The sequence below is a fragment of the Phyllostomus hastatus genome, unplaced genomic scaffold (assembly GCF_019186645.2).
Source record: "Phyllostomus hastatus isolate PE091 unplaced genomic scaffold, TTU_PhHast_1.1 phas_scaffold_93, whole genome shotgun sequence".
Classification (NCBI taxonomy): Eukaryota; Metazoa; Chordata; class Mammalia; order Chiroptera; family Phyllostomidae; genus Phyllostomus; species Phyllostomus hastatus.
This window is the reverse complement of record NW_025334042.1, coordinates 18922375-18948771: the sequence shown is the minus strand read 5'-3', so window position 1 is coordinate 18948771 and position 26397 is coordinate 18922375. Positions and strand designations below refer to the sequence as shown.

General features: G+C 37.2%; 1 protein-coding gene across 2 annotated transcripts in view; it reads right to left on the bottom strand.

The window, feature by feature from the left end:
• ATF7 (activating transcription factor 7) overlaps positions 1 to 24255 on the bottom strand; it is a 102045-nt gene extending 77790 nt beyond the window's left edge. The window contains exons 1-2 of one of the 2 annotated variants that reach the window (XM_045829112.1): positions 24141 to 24255; positions 5405 to 5473 (exon numbers count right to left, since the gene is read on the bottom strand). In XM_045829112.1, the coding sequence (XP_045685068.1) occupies positions 5405 to 5452 (48 nt within the window). In that variant the 5' untranslated portion in view covers positions 5453 to 5473; positions 24141 to 24255. Of the gene's footprint in view, positions 1 to 5404; positions 5474 to 23807; positions 23853 to 24140 lie in introns of those variants that run through there. The other variant, XM_045829113.1, reaches the window with a different exon arrangement.
• Between the last annotated feature and the right edge of the window lie 2142 nt (positions 24256 to 26397).

Sequence of the window (26397 nt, the reverse complement as noted above, 5' to 3'; positions counted from 1 at the left end):
ACCGACCTCCCCGTGGTTTTGCAGGGGTGGCAAATGAGGGATTAATAAAAGACAGACTCTCTGATCCAAAAGGTACTTTACAAACTCAGCACTTTGTAAAAGAAAGGACTAGAAAAGAGCTCCTCTCCTAATTTAGGAAGAACTGAGATACAAACGTACAAGACTTCTCCCCCCCAAACTGGAATGCTCTGAGAACAGTTTCTGGGTTCCCAATCCAAATATTAAGTCATGCCCAAGAAAAAAAAAAGAGTGAATAACTGAAATTTTTAATTTTCTGGGTCTAGCTCCAATTAGGTTTATACAGATTTTTTTTTTTTTTTTGGTGGGGAAAGGGCAGACTGAAGCAAGGATGCTTTTAATCTCCTATGCTTTTAGTAACATAATAATGAATGTAACATGGAAAACTAAAATAATCAACCACATGTATCTAAGGACAAGTGTCAAGAGTACCAGGTCTGATATTTAAAAATTCGGATTTGATTCTTTGTTCTTAAAACCTCTACATTTTCTTTTACCCCAGTCCCAATTTTATCTACACAATGAATAACAGTGGTCTACTTCCATCACAAGGTTACATAAAACTGTAGCATATTCAGAGTGAACTGAAGTTATTGCAAAATCAACATATTATTACAAAAAACAAGGTTAGCATTTGGCCTAATTGTGTATAATGCAGTGTATTTTCAGCTGCCTGACAGCATGCAGGCACTTTTACCAGATGGGAACTAGATGAATTATTGAATGAAATATGAATTATTAAATAAAAATTTGAATTTTTTTAAACTCTTGGCAGTGGGTGAGGAAGAAAGGCTTACTTGTTTGCCTGAAAATCCCATCACCTGTCAAAGCATGTAAAGATAGCATATACCACCACAAATGGCATTTGCCTACCAAAAACATTTCTTCTTCAATTTACAGTGCTTCCTTAACATAAAGAATCAGTAATCAGCACCAACACATTCTTCCTTGCTTTTCTTTCGTGCTAATGCTAGGTAACAGGAAAACTTGCCGAAGGGACAGAATTAAAAATCTAGAGTCCCGTAGTACCAGTATGGCCCATTTAATGGGAAGGCTGGGATAACGGGAATAATCTCTATAGATTTGTGTTACATAGGCAATAAAACATATACCTTTGTAGCATGCCAGCATTTAACCAATCATAGAAGCTATTTGTTGCCTCATATATTACAAAGCAATAGAGATTTAAGGGATAATGTTCATGGAGGCAGGGGATATGAAGCAATAAACAGTATTGGAGGTTGGTTAAATGCCAAGTGAAGCCAGGACTACAGCATCATAAACATTATTCCTACTATATGACAAGATAAGGAAGTACAAGAAGCTGCCCTCACTTCCAATACAACTAGGGCTCTACTGCTATTCTTGGCCTTAGGGAAAACAGGCCCTGGAGGTCTATGAGCTAGTTATATGTTTCATGTCTCAGAAAGGTATGAACAGAACCCCAACTTGTACCTAAATGTCCTCTGGGAGAAGAAAATATCTAGTAGTAGATATTCTCATAGGGGGAAAAAAGAGTCAGGGTTATACTGGACAAAGAAACAATCAAAGAGTTTTCCTTAAAAGAATAAAGTTGATACAGAGTTGTTATGATAGAAACCTTTCTCAATGGCTAATAATGGAATGACACTAACTATCCATTAAGTAGTTATCTCCTCATAGGAAATGTGTTCTTGTTCTTAAGGAAATAGACATTCTGAGTAATAAGCTTATATTATATGACCAGTTTCTGAGCAAAGACTTGATTGTGGTAACCAAAAGGACTACTTAAATATGAATAATTTGTACTGCAAACCAGTGTCTGTCCTTGAGAGGAAGTACAGAAATATGGAATTGGTTGACTCCTGATAATAAAAATTGGACAAAAAACATCCAAAAGGTATGTTAACTAACTGCACCCACACGAAATAACATCTCAAATTCAAGATGAATGACAAATATGTAGTAATTTTTCCTACTTCCACATTTAAAAGAACAATTTTATAATCTACTTTCAAGTCAAAGTGCCCCCCAAAGCATTAAAAACTTTTAAGATTTGCTAGATTCAGCACCAAACCATATTTCTATTATTTTAATAATAACACACAGGCAAACTCATTTTATAGTCACAATGTTTTAAAATACAGGGTCCAGCAGAAGTAACACCTGTTTGAGTGTGGTCGGTAGGATAACAATATGTATATAACAATTTATAGTTTTAATTTGAACATTTTACCTAAAATGTCAGTGTGCTTGCGTGTGATATTATGTTATAGAATTATACGCTTATGATTTTATAATAGAAGATTTTGTAATAAAAAAGGGGCATTATTTGTGCCGGGCTCTATATATGCTATCTATATCATAAACATCAAAAACCCACAGAACTCAAATTCAACCAACCCTTTGCCACAGGGAATCTGGGGCACTATTGCCTTAACACTAACCCATTCTCTGGAGGCAGCTCTATTAACTACTATTGCTGCCACATTCCACAGAGAGGTATTAACAAGAATATTGCTTTTCCTGAATTCCTCTTCATTAGGGTGATGAGGCCTCAAGAGAAAGAGTCTCAATAGGAAAAAAGCAATGAGAGTGCTCAAAGAACACATCACCTGTCTTTTCAGATAAGAATGTAGAGAACACAACCTTTAGCAGCCACCTTCTTAAAAAAAATAGAGGCAGCATATTTAGAACTCAGCTGTGTCACATCAGACTTACTGTTGGGAAGTGGATCATGAACAGAATCCAAAAATAACAGCCATTAAAGACCTAGCAACCAAAACATGTTTACGTATCCATTGAAAGCCTGGTGGTTTTGATTATATGGTGGAGAGCATAATCCACTAGTCTATTTTAGGTGAATTTTCCTTTCAACTTCCCTTAATATTAAGGCGTAAGATGTTTTCTGAGTTTCGGGGTACATGAGGTAAAGACTGGGCAGGCAACAGATATTGAAATAATGCAAGATTCCTATAGTTTTTGTTTGTTGGTTGGTTTTTAAGGACCAGTATCTTGAACTATCATTTGTTTTCATTCTTTCTTCTAACTGGTAGAAGCCACTGATTTTTGAGAATTCTGTAGCATTAAATCCTAAACCATGGCTAGCAAAAATTATCATGGTCCTTATTATCCTCTCTGGGATTTACATAGCCTTTTTATTATTCTACCATTTCTGGAATAAAGAATTTGAATCAATGAGAGTGAACTATAAACAGCTTGAAGATGTCAAGGTGGCTCCAGAATGAAACCATTTTCAAGGGATATAAGGAATTTGGATGACAGAGCAAGGGTAGTTCACTGTACCAAATTTATCTTCTCTGCCAGATTTTCACTATTTCATATAACTGTAAATCTTGCAGGGATCCCACTGTATAAGTTGTTACCAGATATTGGGAAAAACTTGGAATGAGACTAAAATATAACTAACGATCTACAATTTCACCTCACCATAAAGTCTTAGCAAGCAAGAAGGTAAAAAAAGCAGGCTACCTTCAAAGCCTAAGTTGTACTTTTCTATCCCTTTTCTATAAAACAAGTAACTTCCAAAAGAAGTCAGCAGTCTCCCTGAGTTACACAACTGAGGGAAGAAATGTCTTCAGAACCTACACCAGAGGTTATAATAAATCTTAATAATCAAAATGCTAATAAATAATTCAGAAATGGGAAGGAGAAATGGGGGAATAACAGGCTTATGGTAAACAGAACACAACAATATAAGGAACCATGTAAAAAGTATTTACTGTTTTACAACCTCTAGTCCAAAATGAAAACAAAGAGAAACACAAAACCCTTCTGGGAGTTCTCAAATTTCAGTGAAAACTACTCTTTTCCGGTGAGACAGCCTGAAGAAACGGTATTTAGATCTTTCTCAGAGAACTTAAGAGATGCTTTTCCTATATATGCCTTTATCATCCATTTTTATTTCTTAAGTCCTTGTCGGGTGGCTTTAAGCATACAACATATAAGAGTGGTTACAGGCATTGAGTGTTTTAAATAATAAGTGAAGGAAAATAAATATAAGTATGAGAAAAATAAATCCTTTCATCAAAAATGCAGATTTTTAAAGTAAAAAAGTACCAGGTATCAATTATGGGAGTCACATTAAATACTCTTATCAATAAATGCACACAAAATTTTTTTTGGATCAGGTTCAGATATGTACTCTAATAAAGCTTTCTGAAAAAAAAATAGCTGTCTGAAAAATGAAATTTATCTATTTTTTCAAGTGGCTTCTATTGTACAAAAATAAAATATAAACTACATGGGGAAAACATGCAGTCAACAATAAAGTTGAAAACTTTGACAAAGAAGGAAATACACCCTACAATGCTGAATACTTCAGAGTACAATGCTATTTTAGTCTTTTCTGAAAATTTCAGCATTTACTGGAATTTGAAATTGTCCTTCTGCCCATTCCTCGTCACCACCCCCATGTCATTCACCTTTCAAATTCCAATTCTTAGGAATCTCTGGAACTTAACTCCCTCTTCTTTTTGTCTAAGCATTTACAATGTTTAATAGAACTAGTCTGCAATCTCACATACCACCAGTAAGTGTCACTGGGCAGTCACATGACATATTTCTAACTGAACAGAAATTCAGCCCTTCAGGTTCTATAAAATCAATTCATGAAGACAGATAAAACTTTCTTTGTATTCCTTTCTTCATCCTTTGTGGAACACGGAGATAGGGGGCATCTAGGAAGAAGAGTTAAGAAGGTGCAAAATGGGGGGAAAAAGCAATTTCAAAAAATTATTAAAAAAGTATATGATGAAAAATATCTGACACATAGTGTAAACAAATGCAAATGAGACCGTGGCAGCAGGGAAACTGGCTGAGAAGTCTTATAGTTTATATACTGCCGTGAGATCTCTGGTTCTATGTCGGATTTGTCTTTCCTAGTTAGATATCTATCTGCCTTAGCTGCTAACCATGATTTTCTGGATCAATAGTCAAACAAAACATTTTTTTTTTTTATTTAAAAAACCCAAATAGACTCTGGCAAATTGGGGTTAACAATGAATGGGTGCATTCTTGGCTGCCTATCCAAATATATTAAACTGACTTTTATGTCCATGAAAATTGAGGAGAAGATATTTTTAAATTTGCTTTGTATTTAGATGGATAGGTTTAGAAAGGAGGAAAGAGCAACACATATTCCTCAACACTCTGTGTTGGGAAACAAACACCAATAGAATAACAATATGAAAGAGAGCAAGGCAGATTTCATTACGGTAGAGTGCCTACACTTCCTCATAACTTGGATTTACACACTGCAAATCCTCTGATCTGATTACCTCCAGTGATCACGTAAAATACCAGCTTTAAACTCTTTGCCTTAGTGATAAAACAGCCACTTTGATTCACAACGAGACATTCACAATAAAGTATATTGTAAACGTACCTGTCCACAGCCTGGGGCATTGCACACAAACGGTCTGTCGTCTCCCATATTTCATATAGAAGAACGGAGCTGAGGAGGAGAAGGTAGGGGAAAAAGTTATGTTAAATATGCTGGAGTTTAAAAAAAATAGTGCTTCAAAAATATCAAGCTTAGTAACAGGTGTTCCAAGAATGCCATCTATCAAAGCTGTAAACACAGGCTACATTGGGGAGACACATCAGACAGGTGGCATATGACCTACAGTGCCTCGATTGAAACTTTTAATTAGAAAAATTTAGACCTAAATAGTCAAGGAATTTCAAACCTTTTGCTAGATTTTCCCTCTTTCTGCTACAGTATAAAACACACTTCTCCAGTCTGCTAAATTACAACCAGTACAGTTCCCCATGTCAATAAATCCACTGAACGCTCGATGCGGAAGCCATATTTCTGAACTAGAGAAGACCAAAATTTGTCATTTAATTAATTAAGGGATTACAGGAGGGGTGCTCCATTTTACAGGGCTATAATCTGGCTCCCTGGTGTATAAACTAGGAGATGGTTGGCAAGGGCCGTTTATCCCAGATTATTGCCAAAGAAAACAAAGCACCCATCCTATTGAGCTACACGGGAAATGATTTTCATTAATAAAAAATAAAAATAAAAAACCTCTCCCCATGGGGAGTCTCCTTCTCCCCCCACCAATTGTCTGTGGCAAATGGAGAAATATCGGTGCCCTTCCCCCTCTGATTCTATTTATGGCTAGGTTTTTAAAAGCAGCAATAAAACAAATGTCGACTCTTTGGGGGTTTACTGGGTGAATATGTTCCGGCTGTTTGTGCTGCTCTCGGCCAGAGTTCTTGGGCTGCTCGGTTGCAGCCAACAGATGTGTGCTGCTGCAGGGGATAAAGAAATGGTACTAAAAGGCATCACCATTCATCCTCTCTATTTCTCTAAAGAATTTAACAGGGTTTATACTGTTGTTGTTGTTTAATTATTGAAGCTAAACTCTTACAATACTGATCAAAATTCTTTGTCAAAGAACGATTCAAATGTGAATGTGTTGGGGAAATTTCCTATACCTCTCCTAGAAATAAAAACAGAGGTGGAGATGAATAAAAATTAGAAATGGAAAAAAAGATAAACCAGTAGTTTGAAAGGGTAGAAGATAAAGGGAGGGACACAAAAACAACCTTTATAGGATAAACCCTTAAAGGACATTTTCAATACCTTTCAATGACAGAAAGGTATGTGAAAGAATATGAATGAGTAAAGATGAATAAGAAAGAACTGCAATTTGAATATGCCTAGAAACACCTTCAGAATTGTAACCAAATTTCACATTTTTATCTTGGAGATAAACCAAAATGCCAGTTTAACCTCAGTTAGGCCTGTGTTAAAATAAAATGTTAAAAGTGTTAGACTAGATCTGATCATCAGAAAACCATGCTGATAACTCAGAGGGTAGCTAGGTAACATCTCTTTGACTCTCTTAAGACTCACTCTGGGGCTGGAAACCAGTATTTCTAGTAGTTTGATTAGTAATTTACACAACCAATCAGTGCTTAAAATTGTGTGGTGCCTGTAAAATAGAAAGGGCTTCTTAGTCACCTTTCAGTGTGAAAGGAACAGGGTCTAACATGAAGAAACCGATGCTGCAGCATTATTGCTGTAATAGAAGTGAGCCTGTATGTACATAGGTGTACACAGATTTATATCACATTTAGCTAGGATAAATTGCTTCAATAAATTGTGTTCCTAAGAGAGGCCACCTCAACCTGATGACTGGATACTGGGAAAATGAGAGCTTTCTTTATTCTTTTTCACACAGCCCTAGGACAAGGGGATTTTCTGGATTGTTTTTAACACAATAATTTTTTTAGCACTTTCTGGAACTATGACATAGTGCAAAAAAAAAAAAAAGTACAAGTAAGTAAAAGTAAATAAAGGCAAAGACCAAAGCCATTATGGCTGAAAATGCAAAGTATTTCTGGAAAGCAACTCTTCTCTGGAAAAATCCCACAGCTTCTGTGCTGGAGATAATTTCACTTCCTAGTCCCAGAACCTGCTTTCTTAATATAAGCACAAAATGAGGAGTTTATTCCAATGAAGTCTCCTAACATATTTTCAACCAGGAAGTAAACTATAAGGAATAGAGGAGATACAAGGACCAAACAGGATTCCTTATTTTTACCTTCGTTGTTATTTGAGGCTAATTTTTTTCAGTTTTCTACCTAGAGGAGGGAAAGGGTCCTGGCTTAGGAGTGGGGCAGCATTGGTATAGGAAGTGATGAAATAAATTCTGGAATGGTTTCCCCCAAATCACAAAATTCAAAGTTTAACCTAGTTTTGCACAATCATATCACAATATATGCCATCCAAATTTTATTTAATCATATCCTTAGGAAATAGAGATGAAAAATCATAACTTCTAAAGAAATTTAAGGGGAAGGACAAAAACAAGCTGGGAGGAGATGAAAGCATTAAAATGTGACAGAAGCATACATTTTCACGAATCTTAAGTACTGTCACCGGACAGTCACTAACTAGGATTTCCTGCTTCCTTCCCAATTTGCTGGCTTTTGTTTGCCATTTCACCAAGGGAGATCACAAGGGGAGGAAGGAGGCCCTTTTTCTTAAATACCCACAATTATTCTTAAATCATTCCCTCAATCTCTTGCCCCTTTTCTTTTCCATCATTCTTGCTTTTCACTTTAAAATGATTTGTCTCTGGGTAGCTCAGTTGGTTGGAACATCATTCCAGTATGAAAGGGTTGTGGGTTCATCTTGGGCCAAAGCACATACAGGAGTCAACCAATGAATGAATCCATGGATGGGTAGAGCAGTGGATGGATGTTTCTCTCCCCCCTTCCTCTCTAAAATCAATACACTTTAAAAATAAGTTAATTAAAATAAAATGATTTATTTTTATAAAATGAAACCTTTAACAATAATAATGATCTATCTCACCACTTAAAAACAATTGCCAGCCCTGGATGGTGTGGCTCAGTGGTTGAGTGCCGGTCTGGGAATCAAAGGGTTGCTGGTGCGATTCCCAATTCTAGGGCACATGCCTGAGTTGCAGGCCAGGTCCCCAGTAGGGGATGAACAAGAGGCAAACACACATTGATGTTTCTCTTCCTCTCTTTCTCCCTCCCTTCCCCTCTTAAAAAAGGAAATTAAATCTTTAATAATAAAAACAAAAATTCCAGCTAACTTAAAAAATTTTTTTTCTCCGTCATCCCTAGTCGGCTGCATCAATTGCTACATATAATCAATGTCATTGATTTATTTCTACTTCTTACTTTAAAAAAATCTCTAATTCTGAGAGGTCAAATTGATGTCCTCTCAAAAACAAAAAGCAACACATTTCTGTAGTATAAACAGACTGAGAGGAAAGGTGAAATCTTGAATGATGATACTGTTATCCACTAAAATTTTAACTCACAGCCCATTTGTAACTGCACTGTTTGACAAGTAGGTCATGGGTCTGGCCATGGCATGCAAGTCTGTTGTCTGCTTCTTGATCTTCGGAATGAAACTCAAGCATTTTATAGAACTAAGCAATAAATGACAGGCAAGGGGAATATATTTAGAGATATCTCTAAGGGGAAGTGAGATGCTTTCATTGGAGATCCTAGAACAAGAAGACAAGGATGCATAAAGAGGCTGTCCTACAGGCCAACTCTGCCAAGGAAAAGGCTCAAGTACTCAAGAGTCAGTACAATGCATATATGGTAAAAATTAGTGTTTACTCAAAAGAGAGAAAGTTATCTCAATGCTGGGAGAGAACTGAAGAAATTCTAAGATTTAGAGAATGATTTTTTAAAAGATTGTTATTTATTTATTTTTAAACAGAGGGGAAGGGAGAAAGAGAGCGAGAGAAACATCAATGTGTGGTTGCCTCTCACATGCCCTCCACGAGGGACCTGGGCCCACAACCCAGGCATGTGCCCTGACTGGGAATCTTTTAGTTCACAGGCAAGAGCTCAATACACTGAGCCACACCAGCCAGGGCTAGAGAATGATTTTTAATAACTGGGATAATTTCATAAACTCTGTTAAATACTTTTGTCAAAGTCAGAAGTATAACATAAAATGGTCAATGTGCAAATAAATTAAGTGGATTCTCAATGTATATGTGTATCTAACTACTTTTTAAAAAATATAATAAAATGAAGATGGAATCTGTCACTGAAGTCCAAAGAGTCAGTTTTCTGGATCTCTGCTTATAATGTGATTATTTCTTTAGTGACCAAATAGTGTTAATAAGATGGCCCAACTTTCATTAAGGAATAAAAGCCATGTACAAACACACCCAAGGGCCTATTCTTAGGTTCCTAATAACACAAAGAGCTAGGTACAAAAAAGGAGAAGGGCACATGTACCATAAATATCAAAGATTCATGAACATCTAGAAGGGGGTTATACTAGCTGTAATTTATTCATTCAAAAAATTACTAAGGATTTACTAAGTGCAAGGCAAAGTGGACATAAAAATAAAAAGACAATAGGCCTTTGGGGAAAAAAATCACTCATCTCAAAGAAAAAATTTTTGAAGGAAATATAAGAGTGCTCATTATACATAGTACTAAAACTGGGTGTGTGTGTCATATACTGTAAACTACAATAATCTAATGGTGATATTCAAGTATACTTTGCTGAGCCCTGGCTCGTGTGGTTCAGTGGATTGAGCACCATCTTGGGAATCAGAGGGTCACCAGTTGGATTCTCAGTCAGGGCACATGCCTGAATTGTGGCCAGGTCCCCAGTAGGGGATGCTTCAGAGACACCCATACATGGTTCTCTCCCTTTCTTTCTCCCTCCCTTCCCCTTTATAAAAATAAACACAATGTTTAAAAAAATATTTATTTCTGGCCAAGATGGAGGCATAGGTGGACGCACTGTACCTCCACGCACAACCAAGATTGGAACAACAACAATTTAAAGGCAGAATAACAAACACCCAGAACTGGCAGAAAATTTATCTGAATGGAAGTTGGACAGCCAAGAAGTTGAAATAGACCTGTTCATCCAGACCAGTAGGAGTGGCGGAGACGAGAAGCTGGGTGCGGGTCGCGGCATGGAGAACAGGGAGAATTGGGCGCATAAGGCAACCAGGAGCGCGTTAGGCATCTGGGGCATGCAAGAACGCAACAGGTGGACCCTGAGTACGCAGGTGGCAGCTGGCAGACTCAGTAGGGCGGTGATTGTGGAGCAGGGCAGAGCGCGCAACCCAGGATCCCAGGGAAGGAAATGAGGTCCCACGGAGAAGGGAGCTACCACCATTGTTCCCTCTCGAGCCCGCCCTCACATAAACGTCACAATCTAGTGACTGGGGTGCCCAGCCCTGGTGAACAACTAAGGCTCCGCCCCTTACCATAACAGGAGCGACCAGACCAAAAAAAGAAGAGAGAGATGGCTCAAACAGAAGAACAAATCAGTGCCCCAGAACTCATCCTTTTGAGCAACCAAGAGATAGCTAACCCATCAGATGCACAGTTCAAAACACTGGTGATCAGGAAGCTCACAGAATTGGTTGATTTTGGTTGCAAATTAGATGAACAAATGCAGGTTACCATAAAAGAAATGAAAGAAAATGCATAGAGAACCAATAGTGAAGGAAGGAAACTGGGACTCAAAACAATAGCATGGACCAGAAGGAAGAAAGAAACAACCAAACAGGAAAGAATGGAAAAATAAGAATTCAAAAAAAACGAGGAGAAGCTTAGGAACCTCCAGGACATCTTTAAACGTTCCAACATCTGAATTATAGGGATACCAGAAGGGAAAGAGGTAGAGCAACAGATTGAAAATGTATTTGAACAAATAATAAAGGAGAACTTCCCCATTCTGGCAAAGGAAATAGACTTCCAGGAAGTCCAGGAAGCTCAGAGAGTCCCAAAGAAGTTGGACCCAAGAAGAAACACACCAAGGCACATCATCATTACATTAGGTAAAAAGGTAATGATGAAGGAGAGAGGAAAGGTAAAAATGAAGGAGAGAATCCTAGAAGCAGCAAGAGATAAGGGGACAGTAACCTACAAAGGAGTTCCCATCAGACTGTCAGCTGATTTCTCAGAAGAGACCTTACAGGCAAGAAGGGGCTGGAAAGAAAGTATTCCAAGTCATGAAAGACAAGGACCTATATCCCAGATTACTCTATCCAGCAAAGCTTTCATTTAGAATGGAAGGGCAGATAAAGTGCTTCTCAGATAAGGTCAAGTTAAAGGAGTTCATCATCACCAAGCCCTTATTTTATGAAATGTTAAAGGGACTCATCTAAGAAAAGATTAAAAAAAATATGTATAGTAAAAGGACAGCAAACTCACAATTATTAACAACCACACCTAAAGCAAAACCAAAAGAAACTAAGCAAACAACTAGAACAGGAACAGAACCACAGAAATGGAGATCACATGGAGGGTCAGCAACAGGGGAGTGGGAGGAGAGAGGGCGGAAAAGGTACAGAGAATAAGTAGCATAGATTGTAGGTAGAAAATAGACAGGGGGAGGGTAAGAATAGTATGAGAAATGCAGAAGCTAAAGAACTTATAAGTATGACACATGGACATGAACTAAAGGGGGGGAATGTGGGTGGGAGAGGGTGTACAGGGTGGAGGGGAGTGAAGGGGGGGAACGGGCAACTGTAATAGCATAATCAATAAAATCTATTTTTAAAAATAATAATAATATTTTAAAAAGTATGCTTTGCTGAAATTTAACTTCAAGTTTTTTGCAGAAAGCTGTTGGGACCACAAAACAATTGCTAGACAGGTATTTATGTATTTAAAGTTACGTATACACAGAGAAGACATTTTAAATACATATTTACAACTACTTTGTGCCTAAGGCACTTTATGTAACTATGCTCAACTAATTCTATGCTTTTCTTTTTTTTTTCAATCCTCACCTAAGGATATGATTATTAATTTGAGAGAAAGAGAAAGAAACATTGATCAGTTGCCTCCCGTACACACCTTGACCCAGAAAGGGCACCTTAATGTAAGACTTTTGGGAGTACAAATTGGGACAATCATTCTAGAAAGCAATCTGGCAATATTTAGATTAAGTGTCTTAAAATGCTTTAAATCCTTTGAACAAATCATTCTTCTTTCAGGACTTTATTCTGAGGCTAAAACCAAAAACATGGACCATTTATATATTAAAATGTTCATCACAGTTAGATTTATAACAAAAATAAAACAGAAATTAAATGTTTAAGAAGAATGGATAAACATAAATTAAGATACTGCCTTACAACAGACTATATTTAAGTTAAGAATGTTTCTGAAAGCTATTTAATGACGTGAGAAAATGTTACACATTAAGTGCGGGGAGAGCAGGATATAAAATTGCATATGCACCATAATTTCAAATCTATAAAAAAAGCAAACAAAATAATAAGCATTTAAAAGATGAGAAAATTAACATCAAATGTTAATAATGGTTATCTCTGGATAATGGTATTCCAGGTGATTTTATTTTCCTCTTTGTACTTCATTATTTTCCAAAGTCTCTATGGTGATTACAGACTACTTTTAATGAATTTTTTAAAATTATAATATATACCAATAAAAAAAGAATGTCAAGCTGCATGACTTAAAAAAACACATCTATAGTTTTTAAAAAGGCCTATTATCTGCTAGACCTATGGTCCCCAACCAGGCCACTGACCAGTACTGTTTGGGGACCCCTGTGCTAGACTATTTTAAAGCACTAAACAGTATATTTACAAATCATACGAAGTTGTTCATTCTCTACTACAAATTAACAGAACCAAATGACTAAGTTCTTAATGGACTACCCACACACACACACAAAAAAAAACCTTCCTAAAATTATAAACTAATAGCCTCATATAGAAACAGACATGGTGGAAACCTAAGCATATCGATACAAAAGGTAAATCAAGCAGTTCAAGATAGTTCCTCCTTTGTTGCCTTCAAGGACCCAATTTCAGAATCCTATCAATGCTCCCAGAAAGTATTACTTATATTAAATACTTAGAAATTGCTCCAACCACCTATCACAATGGGAATAAAGAGAGCTGAAACCAAGTTTATAGGTACTGAATGCCTTTCAGCTTAGCTATAAACAAGCTAAAAAAATTTAGACAGGCACCCAATCAAATCTCTATAGGTTCTATTACCTTATGATATTAAAGAGAAATTATACATAAACAATTCTCTTCTAAGAATGCAATTTTGGAAACCAAGTTTCAGACTCTAAAATAATGTAGCTACTATTAAACAAACAGTACAAACACGGAATCTCTTACACCACAGCAGTCTCAACATTTTATTTGCCATGGGATACTCAGTACCACTAAGTGTCACTGTATTACATCTAGAAACTGACTTAGGGAAGATTCCAACAAACAAAATCTGTTAGACCACAATGGTTATGTGAACCCCAGAAGACAAAGGAAACTCACGTTTTACTAGGGGTAGATTGTTTAGGTATTGAAATTTGTTTCTAGATTCTGGGTTCATTTTCCACAGTATTATTTAGCCTAACAACAGTTTAGCATATATTATTTCATTAGTAGGTAAATCAATGGCCCCAAAAAGATTATATAGAAAGCACATATACTATCATCTTACACTAATTAGCCTTACTGGTTTTGTTTCTAATATTTTATTTATTTGTCTTTAGAGAGAGGGGAAGGGAGGGAGAAAAAGAGAAAAACATCAATGTGTGGTTGCCTATCACGTGGCCCCTCCTGGGGACTTGGCCTGAAAACCAGACACGTGCCCTAACTAGGAATTGAACCTGCAACCCTTTGATTTGCAGACTGGCACTCAATCCACTGAGCCACACCAGCCAGGGCAGCCTTATTGTTTTATATTAGGGTTTTTGTAAACCATTTTGCTAACTAACAGACTTGAAAAACTGAGGTAGAGACTTAAAAAAAAAATAGGCAAAAGATAAGTCAAGAGGTTGAGGTTGGCCTGAATCCTAAGTTATCTGCTCTCACATACCCCAAATAAGATAAAAAAAATGGACAACATATCTTTTTATAACTTCTTAAAGTTGTATAACAACTTGCGTATTGTGTAACTGTTGCTAACTGAAACATGTATTTCCAAACATTTCCATACAATGGGTGTTTCTTGTATGTTTATTACATAAATTAATGTCCAGAAATATGAATTTGAGAAATAAGTTCTTAAAATACTATTTTTGTCTAGGAAAATTAAATAATGTTCAGTTTTAAAATTAAGCATATTTTATTATAATAATGTTAAAGTTCACAATCCAGTTACAGTCTATGTCAAGAACTGGCAAACTTTAGTCCCATGGGCCAAAGCCAGATGGCCACCTGTTTTTGTATGGCCCACACACTAAGAGTAGTTTTTACATTTTTTAAAGCCTTTTTAAAATTAATTAATTAGTTACCTAATTAACTAATTTTTAGAGAGGAAGGAAGGGAGAGAGAAAGGGAGAGAAACATCAATGTGTGGGTACCTCTCACATGCTCCCTACTGGAGACCTGGCCTGCAAACCAGGCATGTGCCCTGACTGGGAATTGAACAGGCAACCCTTTGATTTGCAGGCTGGCACTCATCCACTGAGCCACACAAGCCAGGGCTGGTTTTTACATTTTTAAATGGTTAAAGAGCCCTGACCTGCATGGCTCAGTTGGTTGAGCGGCCTCCAGCAAAGCAAAAGATCACTGGTTCAACTCCTGGTTCAGGGCACATGCCTGGGTTGTGGCTGAGTCCCCGGTTTGGGCACGTGCAAGAGGCAACCAATTGATGTTTCTCTCACACATCAGTGTTTCTCTTCGTATCTTTCTCCCTCCCTTCCCCTTTCTCTAGATACAAATAAAATATTTTTTAAATGGTTAAATCAAAAGAATATTTTGTGACACGTGAAAATTATATGAAATTCAAATTTTAGGGTTTGTAAATAAAGTCTATGGGAACACAGTAACATTTATTCTTTGCACGTTGTCTATGATTACTTTTGTGGCTACAATGGCAGATATGGGTAGTTAAAACAAAGACCATGCCTACAAAACCTAACATATTTACTATCTGGTTAATTAACATATCCTAATTATGATAAATGTTAGAGTGTATATTTTGTTAATAAGGATTTTTCTAATGTGACTAGTCAAGTACTAATTTCCTTTTATTTGACTTTAAAAATTTTAAAAATTAGGTTTTCTTAAAATAAGGTTAATTAAATTAGCTCCATAATTTTCAACACTGTATTTAGCATATTCACCAGGGCACCTTGTAAAATTACATATTGCTAGCCCTCCTGGATTCTCTTGGCTTTGGGGCCCAAGAATCTACATTTAGAAAGCACCTTGAGTAATTCTGACACATTCTGAGAAGCACTAAAATGGAGAGCTTATATTTCTTCTATATGGTAGACAGTTTATTTTTCAAGTACTATAGGACAGCAGTTATCAAAGTGGGCTCCACGGATCCCTATTGATCCTTGAGACCCTTTCAGACAGTTCATGGGTATTCAAATCATACATGGGTAAAAGATCTATTTAAAGGGCAAGATAGGTCAATGCACTATAATAGGGGTATCAAAAGTTCACAGATTTGGTTTTAGATACTATATAACAGCTAACCTTTAACAAACTATCACTTTTCAGATTTTGGTGTAGTATCAAGAAATAAAAACTAGCAAACACAAAACCGAATAAAAAAAATAAAAACTTTAAGTATCTGAAAACAAATCTTTCCTTTTCCTATTACATATCTGTGTGAGCCCAGGGTTTCTTCATATACCAAAACAACGTATCATAACAGACTGAATGCAGAAGCAGACATGAGAATCCAGCTGTTTTCTATTAAGCCAGACATTAAAGAGATTTAACGTTCTTCCCTAATTTTTTTGGAAACTAGTTATTTATGTTATTTTAAAATAAATATATATTTTTAAAATGTCTCCATTTTAATTTCTGATATACTAAATTCACTAAATACAACCAAGATAAACAAAAACTCTTTGGAGTCCTCAATAATGTTTAAGACATTAAAGAGATGGGTACCAAGGCCAAAAGCAGTTTGAGACACACTGCTTTAAGAAATACACAAACAGTAGAGTACCCTGGATTGATCAATCAAAGATCAGGTTAAAATTAATTTCTGGATTTCAGGCTCAGACATGCAGGAACAGCTTTCAAAGAAAGGAGCCAGCTTAAATAGAACAAATAGTTTTGTAGCAAATGACTAAAAACAGATGGGAGTGAGAATTAGGCTGCATCCTAAGTTAAGCAACACATGGCCAAAACTGAGAACCTATCTGGAAGCAACTTCATACAGGCAACTACTTGACTAGAACTTTAAATCTCTCTAGGCTTTTGGAGGATTCAAGGAACTATTTTGAGCTATCCTCAGAAAAGTTAATAAAGCAAAAACAAAGAAGCAACAACTTGCTTGAGTGACAGCAGGAAACAGAGTTAGAAATAAGCAGAAAACATTATACGTAACTATGTTTGACCCATATATGCATTTAAAAGTAGAAAAATTCCTGGAAACTGGTAGGCTGTCAAAATCTAATATTGTGTTTTGGTCCTTTCCTACTCATTTTCAGATAACATATGATCCCTAAAGCAGTAAACCAATACCAATCAACCCCAAAACACTGATCTTTAAGTGTAGGTTTTAAATCTTCATGATGAATTTAGTTTCATCAGTCTGCAAACAAACCTGATAGACCTCAATATGAGTTTAGTCCACATAGGAAACAGCTACAAGATCCCAAAATGACAATCATGGAGATGCTTAGAAATTCTCAAGAAAAAAATTTTTTTTTCTAAGACTGTCCACATCCTGGCAACACAGTGATCTGTTTGGAGTATTCCAATGCACATTAATTAACTTTCCACAGTCCCAAACAAAGATGTGTAAAATATTAGCAAACTATGGTTTGACCACAACTTAAAAGGAAACAAAAATAAAGAAAATGGTGCTAGAATAGACATGTTAGTACCAGAATTACCAGAAAAACCATGTTAAAATAAAACCAACATGGTGTTACCCAAGTTTGATAAAGCTTAAATAAACACTACTGACAAGAAATTTGGTGCCGACATGAATCATTTACAGCAATCATGTTATATTCAATAAGTCATCCTGTTTTTATACTATAGTCAGGCATATTCCTGTTTCAAAAAGAATGGTTATGTTCTACTTTTAATCTGAAAAAAATATATAATTTCTACTGTATGGTACATTTTAAGCCCCAAATATAATTTGACTAATTTAGCATATAAATCTCCTTTGTCCACTATGTCAGAAAGCACTGTATCAGATATTAGTAAGTAATTCCACTCAAAGAAAGCAAGTTGGGTTTTGTGGGAAGTTAGGGCTACAGCAGGGCAACACTATTCCCACAAAGGTCCCAAACCACAAAGCTCAAAAAGTGACTTTTTAAGCTAAATTTTGGTTCCTGTTAGACTTTCATAAATTGATATTTATTAAGGACAAATGTAATACTGAATAGAAAAGAAAAACTTTGCACAATTGGGTTTCAAATATATGAGAACATTTAGGATTAAAATCATCCAAAGATGAAATAAAGCTAAGAAAGTTATGTGTTTTTAATGAGTTTGTTCTCCTATTCAGTATCCTTGTATCCCTCAGAATACTAATGTAGTGACTCACATTTGGTTTAACTGAAAATCCTAGATGTCTGCCTACAAAGTTTTAGAAATTAAATTTATCTTTTTATAAAACCTTTCCTGAATTGTAACACTCATCTTTCCTTTCCAAGGAAGTCATTTAATATTTCTTATCATTTATGTTCCTTAAGTTTTGTTTATCCATTCCCACTTGGTCAGAACCATTTTAATTTTATTTTCTTTACAGTCTATTTTTCTTTCTAATTCTTCAATAGTTAAGTTCCTTGATATGAACTTCTATTTATGAATGTTTGGGCTGGAAAGGACCTTGAGGGGTCACTCAGTCCATCCCTCTACTTTCCACGGTAATTCATAATTGAACAATCTCAGATGGATGAGAAGGTATCAAAAGAAAATGTAAAGCATTCCCTATCAGCATGCTACTTTATTCCACATGAACATTTACATTCACAATTTGCAATTTTCTAAAAATGAAAGTAAAAATTAAAACCCCAAAAGAGGAAGGTGCTCTAAAAAAGCATTTATCAGCTAAAATTGCTCAAACATAAAATTCAACTATCAGGTCTAAAATTAACACACAGAGAAGTTGCTGGCTGCCAACATAAAGTCTTAGTCCCTGGAGATGTCCTCTGAGGTTCTGTCTTACTTGTAGCACCATTTCACCTGCAGCACATAGTGTGACAAACTTAGACCACCACACCAATAAACTATAATTATAAATGGCAATTACATATGTATGTATTTTTTTACAGGTGATATAGGCTTTAATTCCAAACAGAAAATAAAAAGTTAGGTCTTAATTGAAGGTGTCAACATTATGGGGAGCTACAGCATAACTGTTATGTGGACAACAGTTTAATTCTTTAATATGTAGCTTAAATTGTTCAGGGAATAGCATTTCTGCCTAACATAGTTTCTAAAGGAGAATTTCATTTGATGACAAAAAGCATGCATTTATGAAGAAACACTGCTACACTGTTCATCACTCTACACTCATTAAAAAAGAGAGAAAGAAAAAAGGAAGCAGGACCAGAAGTCTTGGGAATAGAGGGGAAAAATTATAATTTTATAAAAATAGGGCCCTGGCCTGGTAGCTCAGTTGGTTAGAGCATCTTCCCAATACACCAAGGTTGTAGATTCTGTCCCAGCTAGGGCACATACAAGAAGCAACCAATGAATGCATTAAGTAGAACAACAAATCAATGTATCTCCCTCCTCCTTCCTCTTCCCCTCTCTAAATAAATAAATAAATAAAGTGCCTATTTCTTAAAAAAAAAAAAAAAGGTGGGGGAAGGTCAGGGGAGGTAGAGTCCAGAAATTATAGACTGATGAAATATTATTTACCAGAAAAAGGATAAAATGAATTATTAGCCCTGGCCAGTGTGGCTCAGTTTGTTGGAGTGTCATCTATAAACTGACAGGTTGCAGGTTCTACTCTTGGTCAGGGCACATGCCTGGGTTGCAGGTTCAGTCCCAGGTCCCACTCAGGGTGCATACAGGAGACAACCAATCTATGTTTCTTTCTCACATCGATGTTTATCTCCGTCCCTTCCACTCACTCTAAAATTAATAAAGAATGTCCTGGCCATGTTGCTTAGTTGGTTGGGATGTAGTTCCATGAACCAAAAGGTGCAGGTCTGATTCCCAGTCAGGGCACATGCCTAGGTTGCAGGTTCAATCCCCAGCTGGGAGCGTATGGAGACAACCAGTTGATGTTCCTCTCTTTCTCTCTCCCTTCCTGTCTCTCTAAAATTGATCAATGAATTTTGGTTTTAAATTTAAAAATAAAATCAGTAAGTATGTCTTCAGGTGAGGATAAAAGAATTTTTGTTTAGTGAATTATTAAAAAGATGGCTTTAAACTACTGGCAAGTAATGCAATAATTTATAAACACTATCATAAGATGGCAAAATAGTAACTAACATCTAACTACATTTTCTTTTGTTGACAGGGTCTCTAGCCTAGGACATATGCACGTATATGGATATGTCAGAAATAGAATATATTTAGATATTCTATACAACAGGGCACCTCTTAATACTTCATAAGAAATGTAGGCTAGATGATAAAACAGAAAAGTGTATTCATAAATGAATTTTACCCAAGGTTGATTAATGGATTATCAACCTAAAGATAGTGTGCTGATGTTATAGCACTCCTTCATTCTTTATTTTTACCAGTGACCTAAGACAAAAACAGAGGTGTCATGTTTATCAAATTTATCTATCAAAGATGCAAAGATAATGAGGAATGCCCAAGAGACTAAGTAACATTATCAAGCTAAAATGATAAATCCAAATTAACAAGATGACAGAGGGATAAAGGTAAAATCCTCAATTACATTTAAAAAATTAATACACAGCCCTGACTGGGGTAGCTCAGTTGACTGCGCATCCTTCCACAAAGCAAAATGTCACCAGTTCACTTCCCGGTAAGGACACATGCCTGGGTTGTGGGTTCACTCTCTGGTCAGGAAGCATATGAGAAGCAACCATCGCTGTTTCTCTCTCACATCAATGTTTCCCTTTTCCCTTCCCTTCCTTCCTCATAAAATCTTTAAAAATTAATTAATTACACAAATTAATGTGATCTTAGGCTTTAACAATAGAGGTATAGAATACAATAAAAAAAGAGGTCACTCTTTCCTTTACTTTTATTGATCAGATTGTATCTGAGGTGTTATATTCAGACCTAGATAAGAAGCTCTAAAACTTAGGCAACTAAGTTGATGAGGAGCCTAGCTTTATTAAAAATGTCACTTAAGGAATTGCTGGAAGATTTTGGGATATTTACCTCAGTAACAGAAGTCTTAATAAGACATAACTGTCACCTTGGTGAGTGTGGCTCAGTGGATTGATCGCCAGCCTGCAAACCTCAAAGTTGCTGGTTTGATTCCCAGGCAGGGCACATGCCTAGGTAGTGGGCCAAGTCCCCAGTGGGGGGCGTGTAAGAGGCAACCACATTTTGATGTCCCTCTCCCTCTCTCTAAAAGTAAATATTTTTTTAAAAAAGGCATAACTGTCAATCAATATTTGAAGGGCTACCATGTTGACAAGGAACTGGGTTTATTTATTGTAGCTTCAGGTAATAGGCCAAAAGAGCTTCAGCACACTGTAAAGAATGTTTTAAAAGCAGACATGTTTTGGTACCATGTCCAAAATGGAACAGGGTATCCGTAAAGTAAGGATCTTTTCCTTGCAGCATTCAAAAGTTAAAAGACCTTCCCTTAAGGATTCCAAATATGATGCTTTTTCACATTTCATGAATATACTCAATCCCAAAAGAAGCCTGTTAGGGGTAGGCAATGTTCAAAAATGAGAAACTTACGTTTTCTTTGACATGTTTGTAAAGAGATGGAAAACTTTTCATGAACTCTGAAATCAGTAACATTGTCAAAGAAACCAACAAATCAATGCTTTTTCTTTTTTAATGAATGTTGCATTTATTTTTCTCAAAGAAACATCTGCACCTTAACTTTAGTACAACAAGGAATAAGGAACAATTAAACACCAGCCTGCCAACTAGTCTCAAGAAGAGAGCTGTCTTTATTAGGCATTTATATGGCAATGCTATTTGCTCCACCCAAAACTTCCGCTCAAGGAGAAGGCTCCTCCTTATCAGACGTGGATAGGAGGCTGCTCTAACACTGACTCCCTCCTACTGCAGCCTAGGCAAAACTCAGTCTTGACATGTACAAAACAATAACTTGTGAGAACTTCAGAGCAGCTGTGTTCAGGCACAGCTAGGGACTTTACTTGAGGCAAAGTATAGCTTAAGAATTGGATGAAAAAACAATTTTCATTTTAGGTAAGAAGTGGAGAGAGGAAAAGGAAAGGAGGTACAGTAAGGATATCCACCAAGGTTTAAAATCCATGATAAACAAAAATGCTTACAAATTACAACACCGAAACTATCATAGGATGTAACCTTTGATACACAAATTTAAACACGAGCACTCTTTAGCTTTTTGCTAACATTAATGAGAAAAACAAGTCTTGCATTTAGCAGTGCCCAAGTCAATGTCAATCACAAATTCTAGGACAGAAGACTAAAACAAGAGATTTTGCTATCTCCTTGGTTATTTTTTTGTGCCACTGCCAGGCAAACTGTGAAAATGTCTGAATGTCCGTCCAATAGTAATACTCTGAATGTGAACTACAGGAACCAATTCAGTAAGTAATGCTAAAGGATCGGTAAGTAATTGGTCTCAGTGTGCAGCAAGGGCGACTTCCTGGCCAGGAGAAAAAGCTTCAAATGGTTAATACTAAGCAACATATTCTGGTTTCTCTTCACATAACAGCTTTAACAGTATTTCAGGCATTATTGTAATAATAAAGAAGTTATTAATTGACAGTATGAGTTCAATTCATTATTAAATAATTCACAACTATCAAACAAAGGGCAAAGATTTCTCATTTTTCTGTTCAGAATTAAGAACTGGTAAGACTGCTTAGTATTGCTGCCAAACTTTTCTTCAGTTTCTTTTCTTACAGACATGTTACATTTCGCAATAGTCTCCACTTACCTTACATCCTCCATATTTAAGTACAAATTGTATTTGATTTCCTCAACTCCTGCTCTAAGATATTATGACATAAACTTAGATTCTGAGCCTGGACAAAAAGAAACTGAAATTTTCTTACTTTCCTGAAATATGTGTCCATTTTATTTACACCACTTAACAAATATAATATAAGCTAGCTAAAACTCACTGCAACTATCCATTTAACAACTCTTAAAGAATATGCCTGGGTAAAACACATTTAACAAAATGAACCAGTTTAGTATATTTTTCTGTGCTCAGAATACCTATCAAGGCTGATGTCTCTACAAGAATTATACTATAGTATTGTACTATACTGATTGATTCTTTTAAACATAGTAATCAAGCAGCCTTGCTGAAAAAACCTTGCACACCCCCACAAACCTAAGTTTATTTATGGCATAACCCTTAGAGATACTAAAACACCCCTGTTAAGTAGAAAAACTTTTAAAGTTAGGAAAGTAGCAACAAGGGAATCTGGGTAGGAGGTGCCTTGGGTAGTAAACATCCCAGTCAGAGACCATAACAAGCAATTCAGAGCAACATATAACTCCTATGGGGCTCCAACTTGGACTGCTTAGTCTCAGGCCCCCATCCCTGAGTTAGGAAGAGATTATATGTGGGAAGAGGAAGAGAGGAGGAAAAGGAAGTCAAAAGAGAAGTGATGAAAGTGTTCTATTTTTCTCCTCAACCCCTATTCAGCACTCTTGTGGCTAGTCACCAGAATGGGTGCCATATCCACTGAAATCAGTATCCTAAGTTTCTTCTGATATCTAGATTCAAGACCTGTATATATCAGCCATTTCCTTTTCAAACATCTCTCTTACACCTCTGGATTCTTCCATACTCTTCTCAAAGTGATGCCTTTTGGCTACTAAGCCCACCCCTATTTAATTATTCCTAAACTCATTGACTTAATTTTTCCAAATCTATACTTTTCTGATACCATGTCTCTGATACCCTTTTTTATAATTCAACCGAAATGCCATGACTCTCATTTCCAATGATCTTTCCCACCTATATTCCCAGCCAAACTCAGTGCCATGTTTTCACCTACTTATCTTTACCTCCTGCTTATTACACCCTGCTTCTTCTTAGTGCCAAGCCCCTAACCCCACTCTTTGAGAAGCCAGTTTAGTGCCCCTTCCTTTTCTCCCATTCCACCCTATTCCATGATCCTTCCACTAGGCCACACTACACTTCCATTCCCTCAGGATTCAACTCCCCTCTTCTTGCCACGCCCTGTGCCCCCCGGGGCTACTTACCCCTAAGTTCTCCCTACACTTCAGGCCCCTGGCCCCGCCTTCCCCCCCCAAAGGAAAGAGGCGGGAGGAGGGAGAGAAGAGGGGCGGCACTCCGCAAGGTAAAGATGATCTCCCATTAGTGCCCATCGCCGCCAATCATAGCTTCCTTCTCTCTTACTGGTCAAGGTTAGTCCATGCCCCACCCTCTTCCTCAGACAGGCCCGGCCACCGCCTCAGCGCCCCCGTCCAACACAGCCTGGGAGGGGAGACCCTGGCCTAGGACATTGGGACTGGCCAGAGTTGAAGGGGAGACTCCCGTCACATCATGGGTTAATTAATGTTAGCAGGACTCACCCGCTGGTAGCTTCGTCGCCTCCCGCCCGCCCGCGCTCCGTCCCACAATCTGCCTTCAGCTCCTTCTTTCCCCCCTCAGAGGAGTAGATACTTTCCTCTCGTCCGGCCAGGCGCGCACACCTCTCGCGAGATACTGGGGGTTGTGGGGGTGGGAGTGGAGGAAGTGCGAGATCCGTAGGCCCAGAGTTGGAAGGTGGCCGAGGGGCGGGGCTTCGGGAAAACGTTTGGGCCAGAGTTTTAGTAGCAGGGCTAGGCAGCGTGGCTGAGCGAGTTCGGGACAGATAGATTACACGTGTTAGCTTGCGGAATGTAGGGGAAAAGAAAAAGAAAAAGAAAGAAAAGGAATCTTCACAGGTGCCTGTAACTGTGGAGATCCAAAAGGTGAAGTATATATTCTAAGGAATGAGATTATTTCAAAGGAGCTCACTTTAAAAATGAGACAAAATTATACCTTAATAAAGCTGATAAAAAGAAAAAAATAGAGGAAAAACCTGAGAGAAGTACACAGGGGATTCAGGGTTCCAAACAATCCAACAGTTGCATTTTCTTCCTTGCGCGCAGAGTAGCATCACTGTGGCAATAATTTCTGCTGTGTGTGTGTGACTGTAAAGCGGGGAGAGGGAAATTCAGCTGCAGGAACTGGCAACTTTTTAAAGTATGTGCATGTTGCTTCTACTCTCCTCCAGGTCATCACTTCCTTAATGGCAAAGCAGTTTAAAATTTCCTTAGCCCTAGAACTGGAGTGAATGTATTGAAAAGAGCAAGCCCTCAGCATAGCGATCCTACCTCATTTAGTCCCATGGCCTTACCTGAGATGCTTCTCTGAGTCTTTTTTACAATCGAGTTAGCAGTCCCATTTTACTTAAGGAATTGTAATGATCAAATGAGATAATATACAGGGTCCTGCAGAAGTCACGCCTGCTTGAGTGTGATTGGTAGGGTAATAATATGGATATAATTTATAGCTTTAATTTGAACATTTCACTGAAAATGTCATGTGGTGTGCTTGAGCGTGATACTGTTATGTTACAGAATTACATGCTTGTGATTTTGTAATAAGAGGGGCATTATTTGTGCTGGACCCTGTATATGAAACTGCTTGAGAATTAAAAATCACTATGTTTATTACTCGTCAAGCATTTTAACAAATACTTAATAGAACTTGTGTAAAGCACTCTTCTAGACATAGAGAGAATAGCCTAACAGGCCAGGTTTCTGCTCTGGTATAATTTATATTTTAATAGTGAGGGAGAAACAGTTAATAAGACAATAAACACAAATATTTCAGTTAGTAGAGAGTGCTTCAGGGCAATGAGGCAGAAGGTGATAGCAGTGGAGAAGCAACTTTACTCCTGGTGTTGAGGGAAGGTCAGTTTGAAGAAGTAACTTTTGAACCAGGAGTTGAAGGATGATGAGACAACCTTGGGAAGATTTGGGTGGAGATATTAAATGCAAAGACTGTATTAACATTTTGCTTATATGAGTAAATAGAATAAGAAAGATATATGGAGAGGGCCAGGAAGAATAAGGGACAGAAAAACTTTTCAATGGAGACAGGAAAGTTGGTGGCTTCAGAAAGTAGGAACACCATGGGAAAGCAAGTGTGAAAAGTATTTATACAATGTTATACAAGGGACTAAGAGATAGTCTTGCCAGGGAAAAGCAATCTGTAATGACACATTTGTAGTATTTCTCATATCACTATTAAAAACTGTCGCCCTGGCTGGCGTAGCTCAGTGGATTGAGCGTGGGCTGTGAACCAGTGTCGCAGGTTCGATTCCCGGTCGGGGCATATGCCTGGGTTGCGGGCCATGACCCCCAGTGGCCGCACATTGATGTTTCTCTCTCTCTCTATCTCCCTCACTTCCCTCTCTAAAAATAAATAAATAAAATCCTTGGAAAAAAAAAAAAACTGTAACAAAAGTGCCCTGGCTGGTGTGGCTTTGTGGATTGAGTGCTGGCCTGAGAACCAAAAGGTTGCTGGTTTGACTCCCAGTCAGGGCACCAGTAGGGGGCACATGAGAGGCAACCACATGTCGATGTTTCTCCCCGCACTTCCCTTCTCTCTAAAAATACATGAATAAAATCTTTTAAAAAACTGTAACAAAAAAAATTTCTCATGGTTACCAAAATGGTAAATCTTGTTATTTTTTCTACCACAACTTTTAAAATATATATATATATATATAAAATTATAAGGAGAGTTGACTCAAAATATTGCCTATGGAAATCTCTTTTACCTCAGGTAATTCCTGCA